The sequence below is a fragment of the Pan troglodytes genome, chromosome 1, assembly GCF_028858775.2.
Source record: "Pan troglodytes isolate AG18354 chromosome 1, NHGRI_mPanTro3-v2.0_pri, whole genome shotgun sequence".
Classification (NCBI taxonomy): Eukaryota; Metazoa; Chordata; class Mammalia; order Primates; family Hominidae; genus Pan; species Pan troglodytes.
Window position 1 is genome coordinate 153,477,099 of NC_072398.2, and position 26,329 is coordinate 153,503,427.

Genomic DNA, 26,329 nt, shown 5'->3' on the forward strand with positions numbered 1-26,329 from the left:
CATCACAGGAACAGGCCACAAGCTGTTACTTAGAAACCAAGGGAGATTAAGCTGATGCAGGAGGACTGGGCAAAAACCCAGAGGCCAGACAACAGAGTGGGCCAGCGGCTTTCTCCCTCTCCAGCGGCAAACAATCCTGTCCCCTCCCCTGCTTCTCCTGCAGTCCCCGCTCTTGTCACCCTAGCTACTGGCAAACCCCACAGGTACCTGCAGACAAATCTCAGCTTCCTGGGCCCAGCACACACTGTTTCTGTGCTAGATGTGTAGGGGGGACTGTTCATCTTTGCAGCTGTGTGGGTAGGGGATGGCCCTGGGCAGGGGCAGTGGGATGAAGCAGCCTCCCTGAGGCTCTCTGGGAGTCCTGAAGGCTGAAGCTCACGCTGCTCTGCAGTCCGGGCTGGAGAGGTTTTACATATTTGTGCAGTGGATCATAATGTTACCTCACCATGCACCCAGCAGCCAGCATCTCCAAAATGCAGGGGAAGTTGAAGAGATGAGCCAGGGGACTGCAAACCTCTTTTCCACCATTAAATAAAATTTGTAGGAGGCCATTGGTTTGGACTAGGCTCCCGTTCTGGGCCCAACAGACCGAACCAACGTGGAGTCATCCGTGCTAAATGAAACAAACAACTTGGATGTACACACTGTAACAGATGGCTGAGTTTTGGTAGTTCCAGCAGCTGAGCTTAAGTCAATAGTAGGTAGCCAGCTGATTCACATAAGGCTGTAACTAATTAACCTCAGTTCCTCACTTCTGTTTTCTAAACATAAATATTGCTTGACCATGTGGCTTATTCTTCAAACATTTTTCTGGTCCTGAGGTCTGCCCAATTCTAGAATCATGAATAAAAGCCAATGAAGATCTCTAAATGTGTTGTAATCTGGTCTTTTGGACACCACTAACTTAGAAAGCTCTAAGGAAGATTCCAGAAATCAGATTTGTCTGAGAACTCAATCCTGTACTCACGAGCAGTCATTTGTGAGTTTGTAGAATTCAGGTTGGAATAATACAACAGAGAGCTAAGAGGGATTTTCCAACTCTAAAAGTGGTTAAATCCTGAATTACTTAGGAATTTTCCCACCTTTACAAATCTTAAAAGTGGAAGAAATACCTTTCTTTCTTTTTTTTTTTTTTGTTTTTTTTTTTTGATTTTTTGAGACAGGGACTCTCTCTGTCACCCAGGCTGGAATGCAGTGGCGCGATTTCAGCTCACTGCAACCTCTGTCTCCTGGGTTCAAGCAATTCTTCTGCCTTAGCATCCTGAGTAGCTGGGATTACAGGCACGCGCCACCACACCAGGATTTTTTTTTTTTTTTTTTTTTGAGATGGAATCTCCCTGTGTCACCCAGGCTGGAGTGCAGTGGCGCGATCTCGGCTCACTGCAACCTCCGCCTCCTGGATTCAAGTGATTCTCCTGCCTCAGCCTCCCGAGTAGCTGGGATTACAGGCGTGCACCACCATGCCCGGCTAATTTTTGTATTTTTAGTAAAGATGGGGTTTCACCGTATTGGCCAAACTAGTCTTGAACTACTGGCCTCAGTAGATCAGCCTGCCTTGGCCTCTCAAACTGCTGGGATTACAGGCATGAGCCACCGTGCCCAGATGGAAGAAATCTTTCTACCTGGATAACTTCTGTGTATGTTCCAGGCTGCTCAAAAGGTGGAAATCACTAGACAATCTAATTTTGGAAAGGCCTTTGCAGCCCTGAATTCTTAAGACATTGCTCTTATATAACAAAAACACTTTTGCTTGTTTTATGTTTTTTGTTGTTGTTGTTGTTGTTGTTTTTTTTTTGAGAGACAGTCTTGCTCTGTTGCCCAGGCTGGAGTGCAGTGGTGCGATCATGGCAAACTGCAGCCTTGACCTCCCAGGCTCAAGTGATCCTCCCATTTCAGTCTCCCAAGTAGCTGGGACCGCAGGCATATACCACCAAGTACAGTTAATTTTTGCATTTTTTGGAGAGACAGGGTCTCGAAATGTTGCATAGGCTGGTCTTCAAACTCCTGGACTCAAGTAATCCTCCTGTCTTGGCTTCCCAAAGAACTGGGATAACGGGTGTGAGCCATTGCACTTGGCCCTGTTATTAAAGATCGAAGTCTTTATTTTAAAAATGTGGCAGCCAGAGGTTATACAAAGCACAACAAATAAGTCTCATGTTGCACATCAAGTCCTATTAATTGGCAGTAGCTGCCCGGAGTGCTGTGTTGACAAACATTCTCAGGCCACACCTGCTTACTGAGAAACAGTGCTGGGATCAACTAGCAATGGCCATGGATGCGGAAGTAGGGGATGATGTCTCTCATGCCACATATTTGACACTCAGTTAAATGCAGAGGCATCTTTCAGACTTCTATACCCAGTGTTTCTTAGGATTCTGGAAAGCGGACCATTAACAGAGTTAGAAGATAAGAATTCATTATCAATGGTTTTCCCCCCAAGGAATCAGTAACGTAGCTTCCTCAGAGACAGGTTTGTTATTTATTGATGATGTCTCTTATCCTGTGAACAGCAAGAGATCCCACTCTCCCTTCTCCGGTTCGAGTCCTCAGGATTTTGTTCCTGGACAAAAGCTCACTCTGTCATCCTTATGGATTTGTTCCTGGATACTGTTCTAGTCTCTCAGTGGTCTCCTAGCCTTACCTTCTTGCATCCATTCCGCATAAGGATGATGAATTGAGCTTTCTAGATTGAAATCCTGATTATTCCTGCCCCTTTGGTAGTTCCCATCACTCACAGGACAATTATTTGCTCCTACATATGATCCATCTTGATCTAGTCCTTGCTTGCCTCTCCATCTCCATCTCTTATCCCTCTTTGCCTTGGCACTTTATGTCACAGTCTCGTGGAGTTACTTGGTTTTCCTGACCTTCTCCACTTGGGGCTTCTCTGGAGTGGTGTGCACCCCCACTTCAGAGACTCAGCCGAGTCCTCCTCAGGCCACCTTCCTGGATCCTTTCCTTTCCCCTTACACTGGAGGAAAGGGCCCTTGCCACACATTCTGTGCTTGCTTTGATCTCATTGTGTGATCACACATTTGTCTCTCTCCCCTACTGAAACCCTAAGCTTTGCAAGGATTCAAGAATCTTATTTATTTGCATCCAAACCACTAGTGCAATTGATGGACTATGGGTGCCTGATACATAGTTATGGGATGAGTGGAAGGATGAGGACTGGGCAGTTTTCCCAAATTCATAAAACGGATGGTGACTCAGCAGAGAGCTCATGATCACTAGGTTGATACACTCATTTCCTCACACTATCTTCATTGTTTTACTTAATTACCTGCTCTCCTGGCCCCATAAGCAGCTTCTTCTAAAAATGTTGGTTATCACAAGAAATTGAGGCAAAGGAGCCAAGAACCAATGTGAATGATGTAAAATTATAGAAATTCAAAGTCATTGAATCTTAGCTCTAGTGAATAATCTCACAGTCCAGATTCAGTGGCAGAGCCTATGTCTCATCCATGCCTCCCTCCCTCCCTGCCTTCTTCCCTTCCTCTCTCCCTCTCTCTCTTTTTTGGGAAAAAGGAGTTGTTTTCAGCAACTATAAGGGGATCTGTGAAAATTATATGACCACCTTTTTATGGTCTATATGACAGATATTTAATTTTGATTGAAATAGAAGTGAAGAGTAAGGGATTCATAATTTTGTCCAAATTCTTGTTGTTTTCTTTGAGACAGGGTCTTGCTCTGTTGCCCAGGCTGGAGTGTAGTGGCACAATCTCAGCTCACTACAGCCTCCACCTCTGGGGCTCAAGCAATCCTCCCACCTCAGCCTCTTGAGTAGCTGGGATTATAGGCATGTGCCACCATACCCAGCTAATTTTTTGCAGAGGCAGGGGTCTCACTATGTTGCTTAGGCTGGTCTTGAACTCCTGAGCTCAAGCAATACACTCGCCTTGACTTCCCACAGTGTTGGGATTACGGGCATGAGCCACTGTGCTGGGCCTTTTGGCCCCAGTGCTGCAGCTGCACAGAGTTCTAATTCCCAGATCCCTTAATTAAAATGTTCTCAGCTTTTTCTCTTTTCTTGGGGAAAAAAAAAAAAAAAAGGTAAGCAGCTCATTTCAGAGGAGAAAGTGAAGTGACTCGCCTTGTGTAGCTGTGTTTTTGTCTCGTAGTAGGCGATCACGGGGATGGACGCTCGGTAGTAGGCTTCTAGGCGCTTGGCGATGGTCTTGGTGGTGTCGTCCACAGGCAGGCTGCTCCGGCTCCTTTGGAGAAGGCGGTTGGTCATGGTGTCTGCCGAGCAGTCCATACAGATCACCAACTGTGGGTCTCCAATCTGGAGATGGGAGTGGAGCACAACACAGTCAGAAACCTCACCCTGCTGATGTTCTGGAAAGGCCCAGGGCCTCTGGTTTTTCCTTTCTTGGCCTTCTGGTTCCCTTCAAGGTCCCAGCATTACACTGTGGTGCAGCTGGGACTGGACTCCATAGCTCCCCCCTTCCAGGTCAGTTCCCTTCCACACACTGCCTCAGAGCTGTCTCTTGCCCTCAGCTTTTAGGCCACCTCACGTGATGCAGACGCGTATATGCCACCCACTGCAGCCACTATCTGTCTTCTTCTGCACTGAGAAGAAAGGAGTATGTATGTGTGAGGGGGTGTTTCCTCTAATGTGAAGCCTTTCCTGACCACCTGAGGCACAGCTAATCACTTCTCCTTCAAGCCACCGTGATATCTTATAACAGCCACAGGTGGCATTCTGTGGCTGTGCCTGTACTGTGTCAGGTGAGTGGGGCATAATGCTTGAGCACACAGGGGCTGGAATCAGGCTGCTTAGGGTCAAACCCTGGTGTCATGACTTGTCTCCAGGATGGGCTTCATCAATTCGTTATCTCACTTTACTTGTAAGCTACTCTCCCACTGAGACACAGAAACACCTTGAATCTGACCTGTAACTATTTTGACCAACAGACTGTAGCGGAAATAATGTCCATGCTTTTAGAGTCTAGGTCACAAGAAAGTTTGCAGTTTCTGTCTGGTTTTGTGGAACACTTGCTGCAGTGGGGAGTCCGCTGCCATCTAAGATGTCCAACTATCCTGAGACTGCCAGGCTGAGAGGAAGCCCAAGTTAGCCATGTGGAGAGGCCATGTGGACGGAGATGCCCTACCAGCCCCCAGCTGTTTTAGATATCCCAGCCCTGGCTCCAGAAATGGATCTCAGCCCCAGCCACTGTCTGAGTGCAACTGCATAAGGAACCCCAAGTGAGGACCAGCCCGCTGAGCCCCATAACTTCCAGAACCACGAGAGATAATAACAAATTGTTCTTTAAAGTTTTTATTTTCTTTTCTTTTGTAAGAGATGGGGTCTCGCTCTGATGCCCAGGCTGGAGTGCAATGGCTATTCATGGCACAATTATAGTGCACTATACAGTCTTGAACTCCTGGACTCAAGTGATCCTCTTGCCTCAGCTTCCGGAGTAGCTGGGGCTACACACACACGCCACTGTGCCAGACTTACATATTGTTCATTTAAACTGACTTCCTCATTAACTAGAAGTCTGACTCAACTTCTCTGCATCTGAGTCTTCTCATTCATACAATGAGGATGATCATAGGATTGCTGTGAGGATGAAATAAAATTAAATAAGGTAACGTACGTATGCTCCTTGGCATACGGCAGACACTCACTAACGATTCACTGTTAGGCTTATTTCCTCTATGAGGCTTAGGTTCCCTGTGTGCAGGGATTAAGAATTCTCTGCTCCTAGTCCCAAGTCTTGCACACAGTAGGTGATGAAGAAATGTTTTAATGAATGAGTGATGGTGGTATGATCTGTGGTATGAGTCTCCCCATCTCCATATCCTTCTCTTAAATGTTCTTTTGTCTCTGGGACATGCTTACTTTGCATCCTCCTCCAACCCTGGATCAAAGGAAACCATTACTCCCCCTGACCTTGCCACATTCGAGCTGTGAGTAAATGAAGGCTTGCCACCACCGTAGAAAGTGTGTGGGGTGGGATGAGAACAAAGTTCAGTCAAGAAGAGGATGTTTAGGCAATACGGAGAACTCACAATATCGTGAGTTGCCAGACAGTGTTGGTCAAACATTTATCTACCTCCTCTGAGGGGTGTACTTTAAGGAACAGAGTGGAAACATTCTCCAAAATTGACAACAGTGCAATAAACCTCTGGAATAGGTCATGCGACTTTTCTGTCTGTATTAATTGGAAGGAAAAAAAAAAGAGCATTTGTGTAGCAAGAAAGGCTGGGTGAGGGTTTAGGAAAAAAATGACCCTTGTTTACCAGCAGAGGGCGAGCTTGGGAGGCGGCTTAATGTTCTCCCTGAAACAACTTTGGGTTAGGGTTGCATGAGGCAGCCAGGCGATTTTTCCAATTGTTGGGTCATTTTCAGGCCACTCGTGGGGACAGGAAAGATAGTTCAGGGACACAGGTACAAACAGAGATTATATGTCACTGAGCAGGAGCCGGCAGCAAATGACCTTTTAGACCAAAATAAGCACGGGGCAGAGAGGTAGCTTTTTCTTCCACACTGATTCCCAAAGTGTGGCCCGCGGACCAGCAGCATGTCATTTGGAAGCTTGTTAGAAATATAGACTCTCAGGCACAACATGCGACCTGCTGAAGCAGAATCTGTTTGTTTTGTTTTGTTTTGTTTTGTTTTGGTGACAGAGTCTCGCTCTGCAGCCCAGGCTGGAGTGCAGTGATGTGATCACTGCAACCTCTGCCTCCCAGGTTCAAGCAATCCTCCTGTCTTAGCCTCCTAAGTATGGGATTACAGGTGTGCACCACCACACCCGGCTAATTTTTGTATTTTTAGTAGAGATGGGGTTTCACCATGGTGGCCAGGCCGGTCATGAACTCCTGACCTCAAGTGATCCACCCACCTCAGCCTCCCAAAGTACTGGGATTACAGGTGTGAGCCACCGCACCCAGCCTAGAGTCTGCATCTTAACCAGATCCCTAAGTGAGTCTTCACAGCATCATAGTTTGAGAAGCTACTCTGACAAGCCATTTTCCTGTGCCAAAACTAGGGGGTTTGACCTAACCTCTCTCTCCTGGAATCAGCACTCTCTTCCTATATAAAAAGCTATCGATCAGTTATTCTATTTGGAAGTGACCTGAACCATTTGTTTTTAATACCTAAAATTTTTTGAAATGTTTCAATGAGATACTATTTAATTTTTTTCAAAATGCTTCGCTATGTATCATTAGAAAGTCCCTTGGAGTAGCTGTCTGGCTCCTAGCTCTGCTCTGTTTTCACCAGACTGTGGTTAGTCTTCAACATCAAGTAAGCAGGCGAGCAGAGAACTCTGCCCTTGGCTGAATGAATCAGAGACTTGGGGACATTGGCCTGCCCCCAACGTCACCCTGCTGGCACCCTGGGGCTCTGGCACCAGCATCACTGGATTCTCCATGGCCTTTGGTTTTCAGGGGACCTTAGTTAGAGCACAAGTGCCCTTGGAAGGACTGCTGAGATGCCATCAGCAACATTTCAGCAGCTGGCTATGCTTCACTGTGCTAAGGGCTTTACAAACAGCCATCCCATAAGCCCTCTGGCGCCCTTGCCGGGAAGTATGATTATTCCCACTTTAAGGATGAGGAAATGGAGGCCCTCAGAGGTTAACCTTCCCAAGGTCACTAGGGACTAGTGAGTGACAGGCCTGAAGCAGATATATGTAACCCCAAAGCTTGGTGACCTCACCCTGATGGAGAGAGCCAGCACCTTCAGAATGAGGTTTTGGGCAAGAAGCTGAGTGGGCCAAATGGAACCAGGAGAGGAGGGTGGGGCCGTGGGAAAGGGAGCGAGTGGGGTGGGGTGCCTACTCACTTACTTTATTTTTCAGAAGCCGCCTCTGCTGTCTCTTGGGATCTAGTGGGACTGAGAGGTGACAGCATGCTGGCAGCCCTCACAGCCCCCGCTCGATGTCGGCGCCTCCTCCGCCTTAGCGCCCACTCTGGCCGCGCTTGAGGAGCCCTTCAGCCCGCCGCTGCACTGTGGGAGCCCCTTTCTGGGCTGCCCAAGGCCGGAGCCGGCTCCCTTAGCTTGCAGGGAGGTGTGGAGGGAGAGGCGCAGGCGGGAACCGGGACTGTGCGCAGCGCTTGCAGGCGCGTGCGCAGAGTTCCGGGTGGGCGTGGATTCCGCGAGCCGCGCACTCGGAGCGGCGGGCCGGCCCGGCGGCCGCGGTCAGTGAGGGGCTTAGCACCTGGGGCCAGCAGCTGCTGTGCTCGATTTCTCGCCGGGCCTTAGCTGCCTCCCCGCGGGGCAGGGCTCGGGACCTGCAGCCCCCGCCATGCCTGAGCCTTCCCCCCCACCTCCCCCTGGTCTCCTGCGCCGCGCGAGCCTCCCCAACGAGCGCAGCCCCCTGCTCCACGGCGCCCAGTCCCATCCACCACCCAAGGGCTGAGGAGTGCGGGCGCAGGGCGCGGGACTGGCAGGCAGCTCCACCTGTGGCCCAGTGCAGGATCCACTGGGTGAAGCCAGCTGGGCTCCTGAGTCTGGTGGGGACTTGGAGAACCTTTATGTCTAGCTAAGGGATTGTAAATACACCAATCGGCACTCTGTATCTAGCTCAAGGTTTGTAAACACACCAATCAGCACCCTGTGTCTAGCTCAGGGTTTGTGAATGCACCAATGGACACTCTGTATCTAGCTACTCTGGTGGGGACTTGGAGAACCTTTGTGTCCACACTCTGTATCTAGCTACTCTGGTGGGGACTTGGAAAACTTTTGTGTCTAGCTCAGGGATTGTAAACACACCAATCAGCACCCTGTCAAAACAGACCAATCAGCTCTCTAAAATGGACCAATCAGCAGGATGTGGGTGGGGACAGATCCGAGCCTGCAGTGGCAACCCGCTGGGGTCCCCTTCCACACTGTGGAAGCTTGGTTCTTTCGCTCTTTGCGGTAAATCTTGCTACTGCTCACTCTTTGGGTCCACACCGCCTTTATGAGCTGTAACACTCACCGCGAAGGTCTGCAGCTTCACTCCTGAGCCAGCGAGACCACAAACCCACCAGAAGGAAGAAACTCCGAACACATCTGAACATCAGAAGGAACAAACTCCGGACACGCTGCTTTTAAGAACGGTAACACTCACCGCGAGGGTCCACGGCTTCATTCTTTAAGTCAGTGAGACCAAGAACCCACCATTTCCGGACACAGGACCACACTCATCCTTGCACCCCTCAGGGCATGAGGGCAGCCCACCAGCACAAGGACATGAGCATTGTGGACTGTGATCATGGTTTTGCTTTGGTCCTTCCAGCAAGTGGAGCGGGAGGAGAAGTTTGCCCTCCTGCCCTCTGACTCCACCCCCACCTTAGTTTTCTTCTGATTAAGTCAGAATGGGGGTTAGGCCACGTTTACCAGTGGGCAGGAGCTCTCCATGCCATCCAGGAACTCTCTTTGTTGAGAATAACAACTATCTTATTCTTGGTGTATGCCTCAGTTTCCTCATTTAAAAATGAGGATAATAACAGTGTTTGACTCATAGGACTATTGTGAGGGTTAAATGAGTTTGTACATGTAAAGCGCCTGACTCACTTCAAACACTACATAAATGCGAGCTAATGTTATTTAAGGTGGGCTTGGGAACATAGTCATCCTTTTGACCTGTAAAGTATCCCACTGGTCAGATTTAGGTCTAGAAAGAGTCAGCGGCCTCACTCAGGCTTTTAGCCTAAGTCGCATGCTGCAGCATGTTTACCAGAGTCTCCCTGCGCTGGCAGGAAAGGGCCCTGGCTGAAAAGAAAGTGGCATGCCTATTTCTCATTTGCTCTCACCTTGAGGTATGTCCCCTTGGGGGAACCTCACTAGAGGAGGAATATCTGGGTCATTCCAGCATTCCTGAATACACAACCCTAATGATAGTAATACTACTCAATTGATATATAACTTCTCCCCCCACACACCATTACGCAGCTCTAAGTTCTGCAGTGAACCGGGAATCAGAAGAGAGCAGAAACATCTCAAGTGAAAAATCCTATGTGGCCTCCAGGGCTCCCCACAATTCTAAACAACTAGAACACACCAACTGGACATTCCCTTGGCCAGACTCAAACCTTGTGTATGTGTGCATATGTGCACGTGTGTGTGTGTTAAGAGCTCATTCTGAAGATTAGAATACACTTATAAACAGAAACACTGGTTCTGTCAATGAAGTGTCATGAGATAGTTGAGAGTAGTAAGGCAGAGGGATCACTGTGAAGCCATCATTCCCACCTCCACGAGAGTTATGTACATATTCTGGCTAAAGGCAGAATTTCAGCTAAGAGTCTTTTGGGAGGGAAAAGCCAAGAGCAAACCCATGCATTCTACTTCTATTAATATGACTTATGTTAATATGACTTCCATTAATATGACTTCTGTTAATATGACTTCCATTAATATGACTTTTGTTAATATGACTTCTGTTAATATGTGGTTAATTTGGCTGGTGTTGAGTATGAGATTGGCTTAATACAGGAAAGCATTTCAATTTCACACCAGGGAGTCAGGCTAAGCACAGAGCCCTTCTGAAGATGGTAAGAATCTATAAAATGGCTCACGCCTATAGTCCCAGCACTTTGGGAGGCCGAGGTGGGCAGATCACGAGGTCAGGAGTTCAAGACTAGCCTGACCAACATGGTGAAACCCCATCTCTACTAAAAATATAAAAATTAGCTGGACATGGTGGTGGGCACCTGTAATCCCAGCTGCTGAGGGAGGAGAATCACTTGAGCCCAGGAGGCGGAGATTGCAGTGAGCTGAGATCACGCCATTGCACTCCAGCCTGTGGGACAGAGCAAGACTCCGTCTCAAAAAAAAAAAAAAAAAAAACCTATAAAATGGGGGTCCTAACACCTATTAAGTAGGACTGTAAAAATTAATCAAATGAAATGTGTAAAGCATCAAGTTCAGTTTCTGGTGCATTGTAAGTACTCAAAAAATAATTACTATTCCTATGTTCTGTATGATTTTAACTAAGCAAAAACAGGCAGAACAAAGTTTGGGGAGAACATACATTAAATGTTAATAGGTATTATCACTGGGTGGTTAGTTATTCTTTGTTTTATATTTTTGTGTATTGTTTCATACTATATAATTTTTATTTCTATAGTCAGAAAAAATACACATTATTAAAAAAACTATAAAGACTTATTGAACACCATATGTAGGCTTATAAGTGTGTAAAGGCACTTGTCAAGGATCCCATCCAATCTTCCCAACAATCACTGAGGTATGTATTTCCAACCAACATTTTGTAGAAGAGGAGAAGATCTACAAAGTTAGCTGACTTGCTTACCAGCCAATGAATTACAAAGCCAGGCTCCAAATACAGGCCTGTTCACACCAGAGTCACTATAACCAGGGGTTCTCAGCTGGAGTGGGGAATGAGGATGGTGATCAGAAACCCTGACTCCTCCCTAATATTCCTTCTGCCTCGTTACACACATCTACATGCATACATGCATTACATACATGTACATATACACAGCCCCTCCCCCAGTAATCATTCTGTAAACTGAAGGTATAGGTTGTAATTCAACAGGAATAAAACCAGCTTGGGGAATAGAAGATAGGAAGGTAACAGAAACCACACATAGACTTACCCTTAAGCTGTGGACATTAGTTTGCATTTGATTTTTAGCGATGTCATATGCAGTGTCCAAGGAAATCCTCAAAGGACCTTGTATCTCGGAGAACTCAGCTACAGGTATGCAAGTGTCAGCCTAACTAACTGAATTTTTAAGGAACTGATGGTCCAATGCATCGGACGCATCAATCTCGGTGACACAGAAAGGCTGGTGAGATTTTTGCGGGCTGGTTAAAACCTCTCCAGGCTTGAATGGACCTCAAACATAGTTGCAGGCGTGATGCACTAGGGGAAATACTATGCTTTCAACCAAGCTGATTACTTTGAATCTCTGGGGAAAATCAGATGTCTGCATTTGTCTTTGTCAAATTTCAAATGAATTTCTTGCTTGTAATTTGGAGGGGAGCTACAAATGAAGGGCCCTGCAGGGCATTAAGGAGTCAACAGTAGCTCATTCTGTGTTTGTAGCATCTTTGTTCATCTGGTCAGGTTTTATTATTATTATTATTATTTGAGATGGAGTTTCACTCTGTTGCCCAGGCTGGAATGCAGTGGTGCGATCTTGGCTCACTGCAACCTCTGCCTCCTGGGTTCAAGCGATTCTCCTGCCTCAGCCTCCCAAGTAGCTGGGATTACAGGCATGTGCCACCACACCCAGCTAATTTTGTATTTTTAGTAGAGATGGGGTTTCGCCATGTTAGTCTGGCTGGTCTCAAACTCCTGACCTCAGGTGATCTGCCCGCCTCGGCCTCCCCAAGTGCTGGGATTACAGGCGTGAGCCACCGTGCCCGGCCATCGGGTCAGGTTTAAAGCAGGAGCTCATTCTGGAGGGCTGGATGTGTTCTCTTGCACACCTGCTTAATTGATACTAGAATCTTCTAAAGTTACTGTACCCAGGGACAAATCAATGTCACTCTTGGTCTCTGTAAGTTCCTCCTAGCAGTATGTAAGAAATCATCTTTGTAGATGTCTAAAATCTCACTTAAGGGTTGTATGCTCAGTAATGAAATGTGTCACCTGTGTGTTGTTTGAAATGGAATCATGAATTTTAGCATTGAGTGTAACTGTCCAGTCACCATGTTGATGACTTTCTTGTTCCTTAGTTCTAGTTAGGCTTCTTCTCTGCCACATTCTAAAACCGGTCTGAACGGGGACCACAGTGGGAGAGGAAGTTTTTTGCTTTACTTTAGGGAAGATCACATGGACCATTTGAATTCATACTTACGCCAGAGGACAGACCAATGGGCTGCGTAGAGCTCTGAGCTCACCCTAATTGGGTTTTAAGCAAAGGAGGAAGTGGTGATGGAGCAGGAATTTTAGAGGCTTGTATGAGGTGTGATCAACAAATGAGTGATGCTAAACTGATAATAGTTTATAAACTTTTATAGCTTAGAAGACATTTATGCATGTTATATGATCTGATGTTTACAAAACCTTTTAAATAGGTGTTAACAGGTATTATTATCTCCATAATAAATGACAGGTGAAAACCTAGATTTTCTGACTCCAGAGTACATGAGTGACATGCTTTAATGATTCCACCTTGGGAAGCTCCAGGGCTGTCATTGCTCAAAATGGTGTGGAACCCCATAGGCCTAAGTTCTGGGGTTTGCCTTCAGACTCAATTTTAAAATTCCCCAAAGAAGAATAAGGATTATAATTTAATTTTGTTGTTGACCGAGAGAGAGAGAGAGACCTTATTTATTTACTATACATCTTGTCCTCGATCATTTGAGGGTTTCAAAAGAATGTTCTACCACCTCTCAGAGCAATTAAAAAAAAAAAAAAAGACTTGGCCGGGTGAGGTGGCTCAAGCCTGTAATCCCAGCACTTTGGGAGGCTGAGGAGGGCAGATCACGAGGTCAGGAGATCAAGACCATCCTGGCTAACACGGTGAAACCCCATCTCTACTAAAAATACAAAAAATTAGCCAGGTGTGGTGGCGGGCGCCTGTAGTTCCAGCTACTTGGGAGGCTGAGGCAGGAGAATGGAGTGAACCCGGGAGGCAGAGCTTGCAGTGAGCCAAGATCGCACCACGGCACTCCAGCCTGGGTGACAGAGCGAGACTCCGTATCAAAAAAAAAAAAAAAAAGAAAAAAAAAAGACTTTTATTCCCATCACTTCCAAACACGCGCAGGACCTGTCCTGACTTTCCTGGAGGGTCTCTCAGAGCTCTTCTAACCTTAAGTTCAAGGGCAAGGTAAGTGGGGAAAGCCTGAAACACTGTTGACCCTGCAGCAGTTATTACACATCTACAATTGTATGTTAGTGTCATGTTTACACAACTGCCAATCCTCATAGACAGGAAGCTTCTCAACGGTTGTACCACACCTTCCTCTTCCTTTCCCCTCCAACCCCCCAGCCCTGCACAGGCCTTGATTCTAAGGTGGTGTAAGAAAAATACTCCTGTTCCTCAATTACTTAGAATGTATCCCTAGGGACTTATCCACAGCCTAGATGTTGGCTAGAAGATTAGAATAAACAAAATCTAAAACAATCCATGGAAGGCTTAATATTGCTAAGATGTCGATATTACCCAAAGTGATCTACAGATTTAATGTAATCCCTAACAAAATCCTAATTTTTTTTTCCAGGAATAGAAACATCATTTTAAAACCATATAGAATCTCAAGAGGCCCTGAATTGCCAAAACAATCACCAAAAAGAACAACAAAGCTGGAGGTCTCACACTTCCTGATTTCAAAACTTATTACTAAGCTACAGTAATCAAAAGAATGTGGTACAGGCATAAAGACAGATATATAGACCAATAGAATAGACAGTCCAAAAATAAACTCTCACATATATATGGTCAAATGATTTTTCACGAGGATGCTAATATGGTTTGGAATTTGTTCCCTCCAAATCCCATGTTGAAATGTGACCGCCAGTGTTGGAAGTGGGGCCAGTTGGAGGTGTTTGGGTCATGGGGGCAGATTGCTCATGAACAGCTTGGTGCTATCCTCGTGGTAATGACTGAGTTCTCATTCTCTAAGTTCATGGAAGATGTGATTATAGAAAAGCGTCAGGGGCCTCTGCCATCTCTCTCTCAACATGTGATGCACTGGCTTCTCCCTCACCTTCTGCTGTGAGTGGAAGCTTCCTGAGGCCTCACCAGGAGCAGATGTCAATGCCATGCTTCCTGTACAGGTTGCAGAACCATGAGCCAAAATAACCTCTTTTCTTTATAAATTACCCAGCCTCAGGTATTCCTCATAGCAATGCAAACGGACTAACATAAATGTCAAGATCATTCTGTAGGAGAAAATATTCTTTCAACAAATGGCATTGGGAAAACTAGATATCCATATGCAAAATAATCTGACACCATATATAAAAAATTAACTCAAAATGGATCAAGGCTGGGCATGGTAGCTCACGCCTGTAATCCCAGCACTTTGGGAGGCCAAGGCAGGCGGATCACGTGAGGCCAGGAGTTCAACACAAGCCTGGGCAACATGGTGAAACTCCGTCTCTACTAAAAGTACAAAAAAATTAGCCAGGCGTGGTGGCATGTGCCTGTAGTCCCAGCTACTTGGGAGGCTGAGGCACGAGAATTGCTTGAACCTGGTAGGCAGAGGTTGCAGTGAGCCAAGATTCACCACTGTACTCCAGCCTGAGCGACAGACTGAAACTCCATCACAAACAAACAAAGAAACAAACAAACAAACTGGATCAAAATACCTAAATATATAAGCGCTAAAACTACAAAGCTTTTAGAAGAAAATACGGAGGGAAGGCTTCATGGGGATTAGGTAATAACTTCTTGTACAGGACAAAAAGCACAGGCAACAGAAGTAAAAATAGATAAATTGTACTACACCAAAATGAAAAGCTTTTGTGCATCAAAGGACACAATCGAAAGAGTGAAAAGACAGCCTATCAAATGAAAGAAAATATCTGTAAGTCATATATCTGATAAGGAGTTACTATCCAAAATATATAAAGAACTCCTACAACTAGACAACAACAAAAAGAAAACAACTTCATTTAAAGCACATGAAAAGATGCTCAATGTCACTAATCATTAGAGAACTGCAAATCAAAACCACAATAAGATACCACCTCACACCCATTAGGATGGCCACTATCAAAAAAACCCATAAAATAACAAGTGTTGGTGAGAAGAAATTGAAATTCTCACGCATTGTCGGTAGGAATGTAAAGTGGTGTGGCCACTATGGCTGGCAGTATGTATGTATATGTGTAGTATGGTGGCTCCTCAAAAAATTAAAAATAGAATTACCATATGATCTAGCGATTCCACTTGTGGGTATATACCCAAAAGAACGAATGCAGGAACTTGAACAGATATTGTACACACGTAGTCATGGCAACATTATTCACAATAGCCAGAAAGTGAAAGCAACCCCAGTCTCTATTGATAGGTGAATGAATAAAAATAATGTGGCATATACATACAATGGAATGTTATTTGACCCAGAAAAGGAAGGAAATTCTGACACATGCTACAACATTAATGAACCTTGTGGACATTTTGTTAAGTGAAATAAGAGGTACCTAGAATAGTGAAATTCACAGAGACAGAAAGAAAAATGGTGGTTGTCAGGAGCTGGGGAAAGGAGGGAGAGGGTAGAGTTTCAGGCAGGTGCGGTGGCTCACACCTGTAATCCCAGCACTTTGGGAGGCTGAGGTGAGAGGATCACCTGACCTCAGGAGTTCAAGTCCAGCCCTTGTAACAGAGTGAGATCCCCATCTCTACAAAAAATCAAAAAGTTTAGCTGGGTGTGGTGGTGCAGTCCCAGTTGCTCAGGAGGCTGAGGTGAGAGGATTGCTTGGGCCTTGAGGTTGAGGATGCAGTGAGCAATGATTGCATCACTGCACTCCAGCTGGGGCAACAGGGCAAAACCTTGTCTCCAAAAATAAAAATAAATAAAATAAATAGTAGGTAGAGTTTCAGTTTAGCAGATAAAAAGAGTTCTCAAGATGGTGGTGATGGTTTCATAACAATATGAATGTACTTAACATCCTTGAACTGTACACTTAAAAATGGTTAAGATGACAAATTTTGTTATGTCTATTTTACCACAATTATTTAAAAAGTAGAACAATGCTCCCAATTCCATCTTGTAAAAAACTAGTTAATTTATATTGAGGTTTGTGCTCTTGAAGTGATTTTTTTCATGGGAAAAAGCTCATTAGAACTTGGGCATGTGAGTGTCCCCCATCAAGAACTGCCTAAAACTTCCACAGTAATGGGGCTCTGCTCTGCAAATCCACTTCTCCCTGCCCACCCCCATCTTGCTGATGGAAGCTCTGGAGTCGAGGGACAGCCAGAATGGGTCCAGGGTCCACCCATGCCAACTAGACCTAGACATGTTTTCTTTGACTCTAGTTTCATGTAGGAAGTGTAGGGGAAGATGAGCAATTTAGCTTGAAGTATTTTGACACTAAGGAAATTAAATGAAACAGGCTCAGAAGGAGGTCAAAGTAAACCCCCAGAGACACACAAGTATAATTCACCTCAATCAATGTTACTAGAAGTGGATGGCGATGGGTCCCGCAAAATCTTAGTCCTGCTAGCAGTTGGCACTTACCAGTAAGTTGTCACCAGCTGTGTGGCCATGGGGAAGTCATTAACCCTTTCTGGGCTTCACTCATCACCTTTAACATGAGGACAATACTTCCCCTATCTATCTAAAAAGGTTATTAAAAAAAAACGAGAAAACTGTATATGAAAAATGTTTCAAAACTAGTCTGAAGAGATATCTCTATAAATATGAATTTCTTTTAAGTTCTCAAGTCAGTATTTGTTTAACAATGAGGCCAGTTGTACCCTTCTTGCCTGGACTTGTAAGATTACAGGTACTCTCTGTAAAGTGTGGGCACAGGATCTGGCCCAGAGTAGGTTCAATACGTGGCAGCCACAATGGTTTTTACTTAGTGCTGCTCCCCTGTGAGTATCCCTGACCCACCCTCCTCACTAGGAGAGGGTGGGCAGGGACGTGGGATGGTGGGAGGATAGTGGGAGGGTGGTGTGTAGTTCTGATTCTGCCTGTCCAGCACCCATTCCCCCGTCTTCTTGTAAGGGCAGCCCTACTTTTCCTGGGGGTAATTTTCCTTCCCTGTGTGGTTCAGGTGTGGTGCCCTTGCCCCCTCCTCCCTTCCCATCCTTCCTTGGTCCTCCAGGCTGGGCCAGCCAGCATATTCCCTCTTCTTCCCTCTCGGCCTCAGTAATTGGTTCAGTGATGATGGGACTGTGACCAAATCCAGGATAAGGAAACACAACTCTGGGTCTTTTGCTGGACCCACTGGGAAACAGAAACACTTTTCTATGAAGCCACTTAGATGGTAGAAGGTAAGCCTTGATCAGGAAGAAAATGAGACCAACACAAAGGAAAGAGAATTAGAGAGAGAGAGAGAGAGTCAGACAATTGATGAACACATTTGGATATCTGGAGTCAACCAAATCTAAACCACTGCTGGGTGTTTTAGTTACTTAAGTCAATAAATCTACTCCTTTTTTTAAATTTCTAGTTTGAGTCAAGTTTCTGCCCCTTAAAGTTTTCATTAATGTAATTGGGAAAGAAATAGACTTTGAATTATCACCCAACCTCAATGATGTCCCCTATTTTTCTTCTGGAAGGATGCCCGTAACAACCACTCACCCTGCGTCCGAACTCTTCCCCTTGCTTCACCTCCCGAGGATAGCCGTCAATCAGGAAGCCCCTGGTGTCCCCGAGGCTGGCCACCATGGCCTCCTTCAGGAGCTCCAAAACGATGCCCTGGAGCAAAGCGAGAGTGGTCAGGACCTGAGCTCTTTCACAGAACACTAGAAGTACCCCAAGTCTCCTTCAGTCATCCACTGAGGGAGGGAGGAAGGTTCAGGTAAGGTTAACAGCAGACAGCAATTGACCATATTTCATTTCACTCTTCCACCTCCACCCCATATTTTAATATCTATGAAATTGGCAGGTATTTATAATCAGTTCTGAGTCATAGTTTAATTGTTAGTGTTTTTTTCTTACTGGTATATTCTTACCAGTTATCTGTCTTAAAATATTGGCATCTTAGATTAGATGAGGTAAGGTAGCTGTATTTCATATGGTAGCACTCCATGAATTAGGCATAATGGCAATTTAAAACTAGACAAAACATGGTATAAAAAGTATTTTACTGGCCGGGTGCGGTGGCTCATGCCTGTAATCCTAGCATGTTGAGAGGCCGAGGTGCGTGGATCACCTGAGGTCAGGAGTTCAAGACCAGCCTGGCCACCATGGAGAAACCCCATCTCTATTAAAAATACAAAAATTCGCCGGGCATTGCCGTGGGCACCTGTAATCCCAGCTACTCAGAAGGTTGAGGCAGGAGAATCGCTTGAACTCGGGAGGTGGAAACTGCAGCAAGTCAAGATCCTGCCACAGCCCTCCAGCCTGGGTGACGAGCGAGACTGTGTCTCAAAAAAAAAAAAAAAAGGTATCTTACTGTTAACTTTTTTTCCAGTAAATATTTTATAAAATTTGACATCTGCTGACTTAAAAGACTTTAGGTAGATGTAAAGTAGCATTTTCAAGTAACATCACTTTCTTTGTTGAAAATTTGTATTTAGCAAGTGCTATGGTAAATGAAGTAGGAGAAATACACCAGAGTCTGGAAATTGGTAAAGGAAAAACGCAATCAGCTGCCAGTGGAGGAATTCCCTTTTCGTGGGCTCTCTGGCTTTTGGCAGGGGGTTGGGGAATGCGGCCATTGCGAGTGTGGTTAGAATCTATCCCTAGATAATTGTGAATGAAGTCCTCATGAAGTTTATATTCTAATAAAGAAGACAGACAATAGATGAACAAATAAATATATAATGAAGAGTCAGCGAAGATAACTGATAGGTATAAAATTAAAGCAGGACAAAGAGGTACAGAATGCTAGAGGTGTTACTTTCTATAGGGTGGTCAGGGAAGGCATCTGATAAAGTGTAACACTGAAGTGGAGATCTGGATGAAGTCAAGGACCAAACTATGTGACTGTATGAAGGGAGAGCATCAGGCTGCAGACACAGCAAATGCAAAGGCCCTGAGGCAGGAACAGGCTGACTTGTGGGAGGAACAAGGAGGCTAGTGGTGGGTGGGAGTGAGCAAGGTGAGAGTGGTGGGAAATAACACTGGAGAGGGAGCTGGAGGCCAGAGCTGCAGAAAGGACTCTGATTTCATCCTAAGTGCGGCGGGCAGCCATTGGAAGGTTTTGAGGAAGGGAATAACACACTTTGATAAATGTTTCAAAGAAATCATTCTGGCTGTGTCAGAAGTGTTTGAACCAGAGCAACTCCATCTTGAATAAAGGCTGGATAAAATAAGGCTGAGACCTACTGGGCTGCATTCCCAGAAGGTTAAGGTATTCTCTCTTTTTTTTTTTTTTTTTTGAGATGGAGTTTCACGCTGTTGCCTGGGCTGGAGTGCAGAGGCGTGATCTTGGTTCACTGCAACCTCTGCCTCCCAGGTTCAAGCAATTCCCCCGCCTCAGTCTTCCAGGTAGCTGGGATTACAGGTGCCCGCCACCATGCCTAGCTAATTTTTTGTATTTTTAGTAGAGATGGGGTTTCACCATGTTGGCCAGGCTGGTCTCAAACTCCTGACCTCGTGATTCACCTGCCTTGGCCTCCCAAAGTGCTGGGATTACAGGCATGAGCCACTGCGCCCTGCCAGGTTAAGCATTCTAAGTCACAGGATGAGATAGGAGGTCAGTACAAGACACAGGTCATAAAGACCTTGCTGATAAAGCAGGTTGCAGTAGAGAAACTGGGTAAAACCCACCAAAACCAAGATGGCAACAAGAGTGACCTCTGGTTGTCGTCACTGCTACACTCCCATCAGCGCCATGACAGTTTACAAATGCCACAGCAATGTCAGGAAGTTACCCTATATGGTAAAAAAGGGGAGGCATGAATAATCCGTCCCTTGTTTAGCATATCATCAAGAAATAACACATAAAATGGGTAACCAGTAGCCCTTGGGGCTGCTTTGTCCATGGAGTAGCCATTCTTTTATTCCTCTACTTTCTTAATGAACTTCCTTTCACTTTACAACTTGCCCTGAATTCTTTCTTGCACAAGATCCAAGAACCCTCTCTTGGGGTCTGGATTGGGACCCCTTTCTGGTAACAGCTGCTGTGAAAAGAGGAGACTTTAGGGAAAAGAGTGGGCTCCAGGAGGCCAGCTAAGTGGCAGCTGTAATGGTCTGTTTTCCTTTCATGAGGACCATTCTGGCTTCCAGGTGGGAAACAGAGTGCAGCTGGTTATAGAGGAATCAGACAGCTCTGTTGCTAACAGAGACTGTATCATACGGCCCTCATTACAGAGCCTATCATGGGACCCAGTGTGGCAGGGATGAATATTTCTTGATATCCCTACCATTCAGCTTCTTAGAGATGGATGGTGACTTAAGAAGAAAAAAGATAGAAAAGGGGATATTCTTAAATTACACAAGAAGATACCAAATTTCAAGATAATCATACCTCCCAGAACTAAACCAAAGCATTATTTTATATTTTCTGGGGGTTTCTAATTCTAGGCTCTGCTGCACCACACTCACTTCTATCTTGAAGCCTTTCCAATTCTAAAGTGGGATGAATTTAGGGGAAAAATGTGAAATTAGGCCAACATTTGAGGGCCTGGTAGAGCAACAAGATGGAAGGAGCCTGGGCCAGCTCGACCTGGTTGGGTAGAAGGTCTGTCTGCTGTAGACCTGCCTGCATCTGGATTGCTGCAAAGGAGGGAAATAATATACAGCTATTGTTTCTTTGGGTTTCTTAGTTCCAGCAGCTCAGATTCATTACAAAAACCCCAAAGGTCTCCCCAGACAGGAAAGCCAGTAATGTGGGTCAGGCCATGTTGCTTACTGAGGGCACCAGGTCTCCACGTTCCATAATGTCTCTGATCAATTTGCTTCTTTCAGATTCTGATGCCAGTTCCTCACGCAGGAGCTCGCCAGTTGAGAGATGTGTAAATCCATATTTTTCCACCAGCTTTTCACACTGTGTGCCTTTGCCAGAGCCAGGACCACCTTGAAAAGAAGTCGTGTGTCAGACATGCATTCCAAGTCTGGTGCCTCATTTTTAATGGTAGTCACCATGGTGAGCAAGCCTCAGTGTTCCAGTCACTAAGCATGTATTGGGAACTTGAGATTTGCTATACCAGGAGCTGTGCTGAGAGTGGTGGATGCAAGTGGAGAATGGGATGCAGCCCTTGCCTTTAAAGAGCTTAGATTATCCATGAAGTGGGAGGGGGCAGGTGTTACAGAAAAACAAGCAGTTACTTTTCATAGACCACTTGTAACCCATGGTCACAGGCAGTTAGTGAAGATGAGTACAGCCTACTATCGGGGCACAGAGGAGGGGTACTTGGCTCCGTTTTGGTAGAGATGCAAAGTCAGAAAAGTTTCCTTGGAGAACCGAACCCACTCATGTGCAAAGCACTGGCCACAATTCCTGATACTTAGTGAATGCTCAACAAATGCTAGCTTTTAATTTAAAAAAATAAGTGTTTTTATTTTCAGCAATCACCAACTTACAGAAGGGTTGTGAGGACAAAGAACTTTCAGAAACACTTGGGAATAAGTTGCTAATTGGATGCCTCTTTACTCCAGAACCTTTTAGTGTCATTTCCTACAAACAAGGAAACAAGCATATCCTCCATCATAATGATATCCTTGGACCCCTCCAAATTTCAACTGAATTGTCCCAATTGACTCAGTAATGTCCTCTGAAGTCAATGGGTCAAGTTCAGGATCACACATTGCCTTTAGTTGCCATGTCCTTCTGCTCTCCTTCAGTATAGAACAGTTTCTGTGGGTTTCCTTGACACATTTGAAGATTATGAATAGTTATTTTGTAGAATGTCCCTCAATATGTTTTATTATCTTATTTTTTTCCTTAGCTATTATCAATTCTGAGTATCTGCCATATCCCTTTCATAATAGTATGTCATAGGATTTTACATCTGAAAATAATAATAATAGCTGACCTTTATCAAGCGCTCACTGTACCAGCCATTATTCTAAACATTTTAGGTATTATGTACAAGGTTATATAAAATAACCTTAAGAGGCATGCACTGTTATTATTCCCATTTTACAGATGAGGAAGCAGAGGCACAGAGAAGTTAAATCCATTGCCTAGGCTGCACTGCTAGTGAGTAGCAAGCCTAGGATTTGAAGCCTGGGCTCTGACTCTCAGAGGTGTTCCCTTCTCTCCTCCCCACTGTGGCCACATTGACCTGGCCACACTTCAGGTCCTCATCTTCTCCGCCTGGCGTATGGCAATCACTCCACCTCCGCATGTCAGAATCGGAGGGACTTTGGAGCCCCACAGACTTGCTAGCAGGATGATGTGCCTGGAAAGCAGGGCACTCCCACCTCCATAGCACTCAATGGCCTCCTATGCTCCCAGAGTAAAATTCAAATTCCCTACAGCAGCACCCCAACTCTCCAGAATCTAGTCCGACTTTACCTCTCCAGCATCTTTCCCCGCTATTTCTTCTTCTTCTTCTTTTTTTTTTTTTGAGATGGTCTTGCTTTATCGACCAGGCTGGAGTGCAGTGGTGTGATCTCAGCTCACTGCAACCTCCACCCCCCAGGTTCAAGTGATTCTCCTGCCTCAGCCTCCCAATTAGCTGGGATTACAGGTACGCACCACCATGCCTGGCTAATTTTTGTATTTTTTGATACAGACAGGGTTTCACTACGTTGGCCAGGCTGGTGTCGAACTCCTGGCTTCAAGTGATGCACCCGCCTCAGCCTCCTGAAATGCTGGGATTACAGGCATGAGCCACTGTGCCGGGCCCTTCTCCCCATTTCTTACCCTCCTCCAGCACTGTCATGTCCAACTAACACAATTCTTGGACTTTCAATGCTTTCCATGTGCCTGGAAAGGAGGGCACTCCCACCTCCATAGCATTCAATGGCCTCCTATGCCCACACAGACTTTTCCAGGCTACCACGCTTTTGTTCTTCTTGGTCCTCAGCTTGAAAGGCCCTTCCTTCCTCCTCTTCTCTTTGTTTTCTCCCCCAGCTTTATTGAGGTATCATTGATAAAACTATAAATTTAAGATGTACAATGTGATGATTCGATATACATATATATTGTGAAATAATTACCACGATCAAGTTAATAAACCTCCACCTCACATAATCTTTTTTTTTTTTTTCTGGTGCTGAAGACATTTCACATCTATTCTAGTTAATTTCAAGTATACAATACAGTGTTGTTAACTGTAGCCATCATGCTGTACATGAGGTCTCCAGAACCACATCTCCTCACTTCCCTAGCCCCTGGCAACCACCATTCTTACAATCTGCTTCTATGAATTTGACTTTTTATGATTCCACATACACGTGAGATCATGCAGTATTTGTCTTTCTGTGCCAGGCTTATTTCACTTAGCATAATGTCTTCCAATATGTTGTCACAAATGGCAGGATTTCTGTCTTTTTATGGCTGAATAATATTCTATATTCTAGCACATTTTTTTACCCATTCATCTTTTCTTTCTTTCTTTTTTTTCTTTGAGATAGGGTCTTGCTCTGTCCCCACGCTGGAGCACAGTGGCACAATCACAGCTCACTGCATCCTTGAACTCAAAACTCCTGGGCTGAAGCAATCCTCTTGCCTTGGCCTCTTGAGTTAGCTGGGACTACGGATCCCACAGGTGCACATCACCATACCCAGCTAATTTTCAGATTTTTTGTAGAGACAGGGTCTCTTGCTATGTTGCCCAGGCTGGTCTTGAACTCCTGGCCTCAAGTGATCCTCTCACCTCAGCCTGCCAAACTTCTGGGATTACAGGCCTGAGCCACTGTGCCCGGTCACATTCATCCTTTTTTCTAATGATCAAGGTCTTCCTCAGCCCTTAGGTCCAGATTACATGTTTCCCCCTTCTGGCAGGAGCCAGACCTCTCACCCTCAGCTCTGTTGGAGCCAATGCTGTAAACAGCGCCGGGTGCTCCCTGCCTGTCTTACTCTTGGGCTGCAGCTCCCTCACTGGTCGCCGGCCCTGCAAGCTTCTCTGGGTGCCCTGAGCACATCACACAGCACTTTGCACATCGTAAGTGCACCATAAATGCCTGACAAAGTTTTCTTGCTAAAAGGAAACATTTACCATCAGCATGCAAAACATGATTGAAATTTTAGTATGGTAATGAGGATTTACAACTCATTCTGCGGTTTTCCTGGTTTGCCTTTTCTCATACTTAAAACTCCTTTCTTTGTGCGGTTGGCAACTTCCCTCTTAAGGGACAACATTAGTTGTTGACCCTTTGTAATAGAAGGGCCCCTCCTTCCCCCTTCTTTGCCTTGCCAGAAAATCCAGGAAAGGTCTGAGTTTTCTATCTTCTGCTCATCTATACAGCTGCTCTAAGCCAAATGGGGAGGAGGTCAGACCCCTCATAGTATTGTCAGGGAGTCAGGGATGGGCTGGATGTAATAGGAAAACAGCAATTATGGAGGCTCCCCAAAATAATGCAGACCACTTAAAGAAGCAGCCAACTGCCAGCTAATGCTATGTTTACTGTAAGCACTATGCCTCCCGTCTCTCAGTATAATAGGAATGGAGAGTGTGGGAACAAGGTGGCCACTCTGGAGAAGTGGTGCTTCCAGGTAAATGACTAAGGGGTGCAAGTGGCTGAGCTCCTGAAAAGGCCATCAGGGCTTCTGTGGCTGGATTTACCTGGAAATGCTTTTCCTGGGATGGTTGGGAGCCCTCCATGTGGAAAAGATATTTTCAGACTTGGCTTACAAGGCAAAAATGCCATGTTCCAATTATTTTCTTCCTTTAGCATCCTGCTAATATGACTATTACAGTTTTTGTTCCTCTAAAATGTTATTTAATAAATCTCGACACAAAGGCAATTAAAAATCTTCAGCTCAAATTAACAACAGCTGTGTGTTGAACAGCAGCCGCTGCCACAGTTAGAAACTTTCGTGGGAGCAACAGCTGCAAATTTTTAGCATTCTTTGGCCAAATGGCGCAGGCACTGTGGAATTTTAAGTAATCTACACAATAGCTTGATTCTTCCCTTGGCTCCAAACTGAAGAACAAAGTGATTTTATCACTGCAGTGAAAGCACAAAAACTGCTGGTAGAAACATAAATTTTCATATACTGCCACCGACATATCTTTGAGGTCTTAACTTATGACTTTTAAATAAAAAACAATGGGGCCTTGATATCCCTCCAGGATAATTTGTTACCCGGCAAAAGATATTTTGAGGAACCACATCTCAGAATGAGTGGGCCGTGTCCTCTGGTGGCAAGATGACTGATGACAGACAGGAGCTGTCACATTTACTGTCATCTCACTCATTTTTAGTGTACCATTACCCAAGGCTCGAACCCCTGAACAAGCCCATACACCATACCACGTGATATGATTCACAAAGAGATTGTGGAATATGAGATTCTATTTTGAAGTTGTCTGTGAATACCTCAAAAAAAGGTGGAAAAATGTAAAAAGCGTTCCCTGTGAGGCCAAAGGTGCTATATATTGTGAAAAGTGCATGTACTGTGAACGCCCAATTTGCATCTGAGTAAGTCATTTCCCTACAGGTCTCGACAGCATTGCCACAGAAGGAAGGGAGGGGAGAGACTGCATGGGAATTGCCAGCCCAGGGAGTCTAAGTCTGCCTTCTCTTCGGTACCTGGTGTTCTTTGAGAAGTAGAACTGAAACCATCTGCATCACCTCGGCATGCCCACGTGGGTCACCTTTTCCAGTTTGCTTTGTACTGACAGGAGCAATCCTCTCCTGTGAGATAGCTCCTGGATTCAGCATCCTGAGCTGGAC

General features: G+C 45.3%; 1 protein-coding gene across 2 annotated transcripts in view; it reads right to left on the bottom strand.

Annotated features, from left to right (window-relative positions):
• Positions 1-26,329, bottom strand: part of AK5 (adenylate kinase 5) — a 279,688-nt gene that overhangs the window by 20,183 nt on the left and 233,176 nt on the right. For both annotated transcript variants that reach the window (XM_001168689.8, XM_054667372.2), the window contains exons 11-13: positions 21,393-21,556; positions 18,173-18,289; positions 4,094-4,285 (exon numbers count right to left, since the gene is read on the bottom strand). In XM_001168689.8, coding sequence (XP_001168689.2) covers positions 4,094-4,285; positions 18,173-18,289; positions 21,393-21,556 — 473 coding nt within the window. The remainder of the gene's footprint in view (positions 1-4,093; positions 4,286-18,172; positions 18,290-21,392; positions 21,557-26,329) is intronic.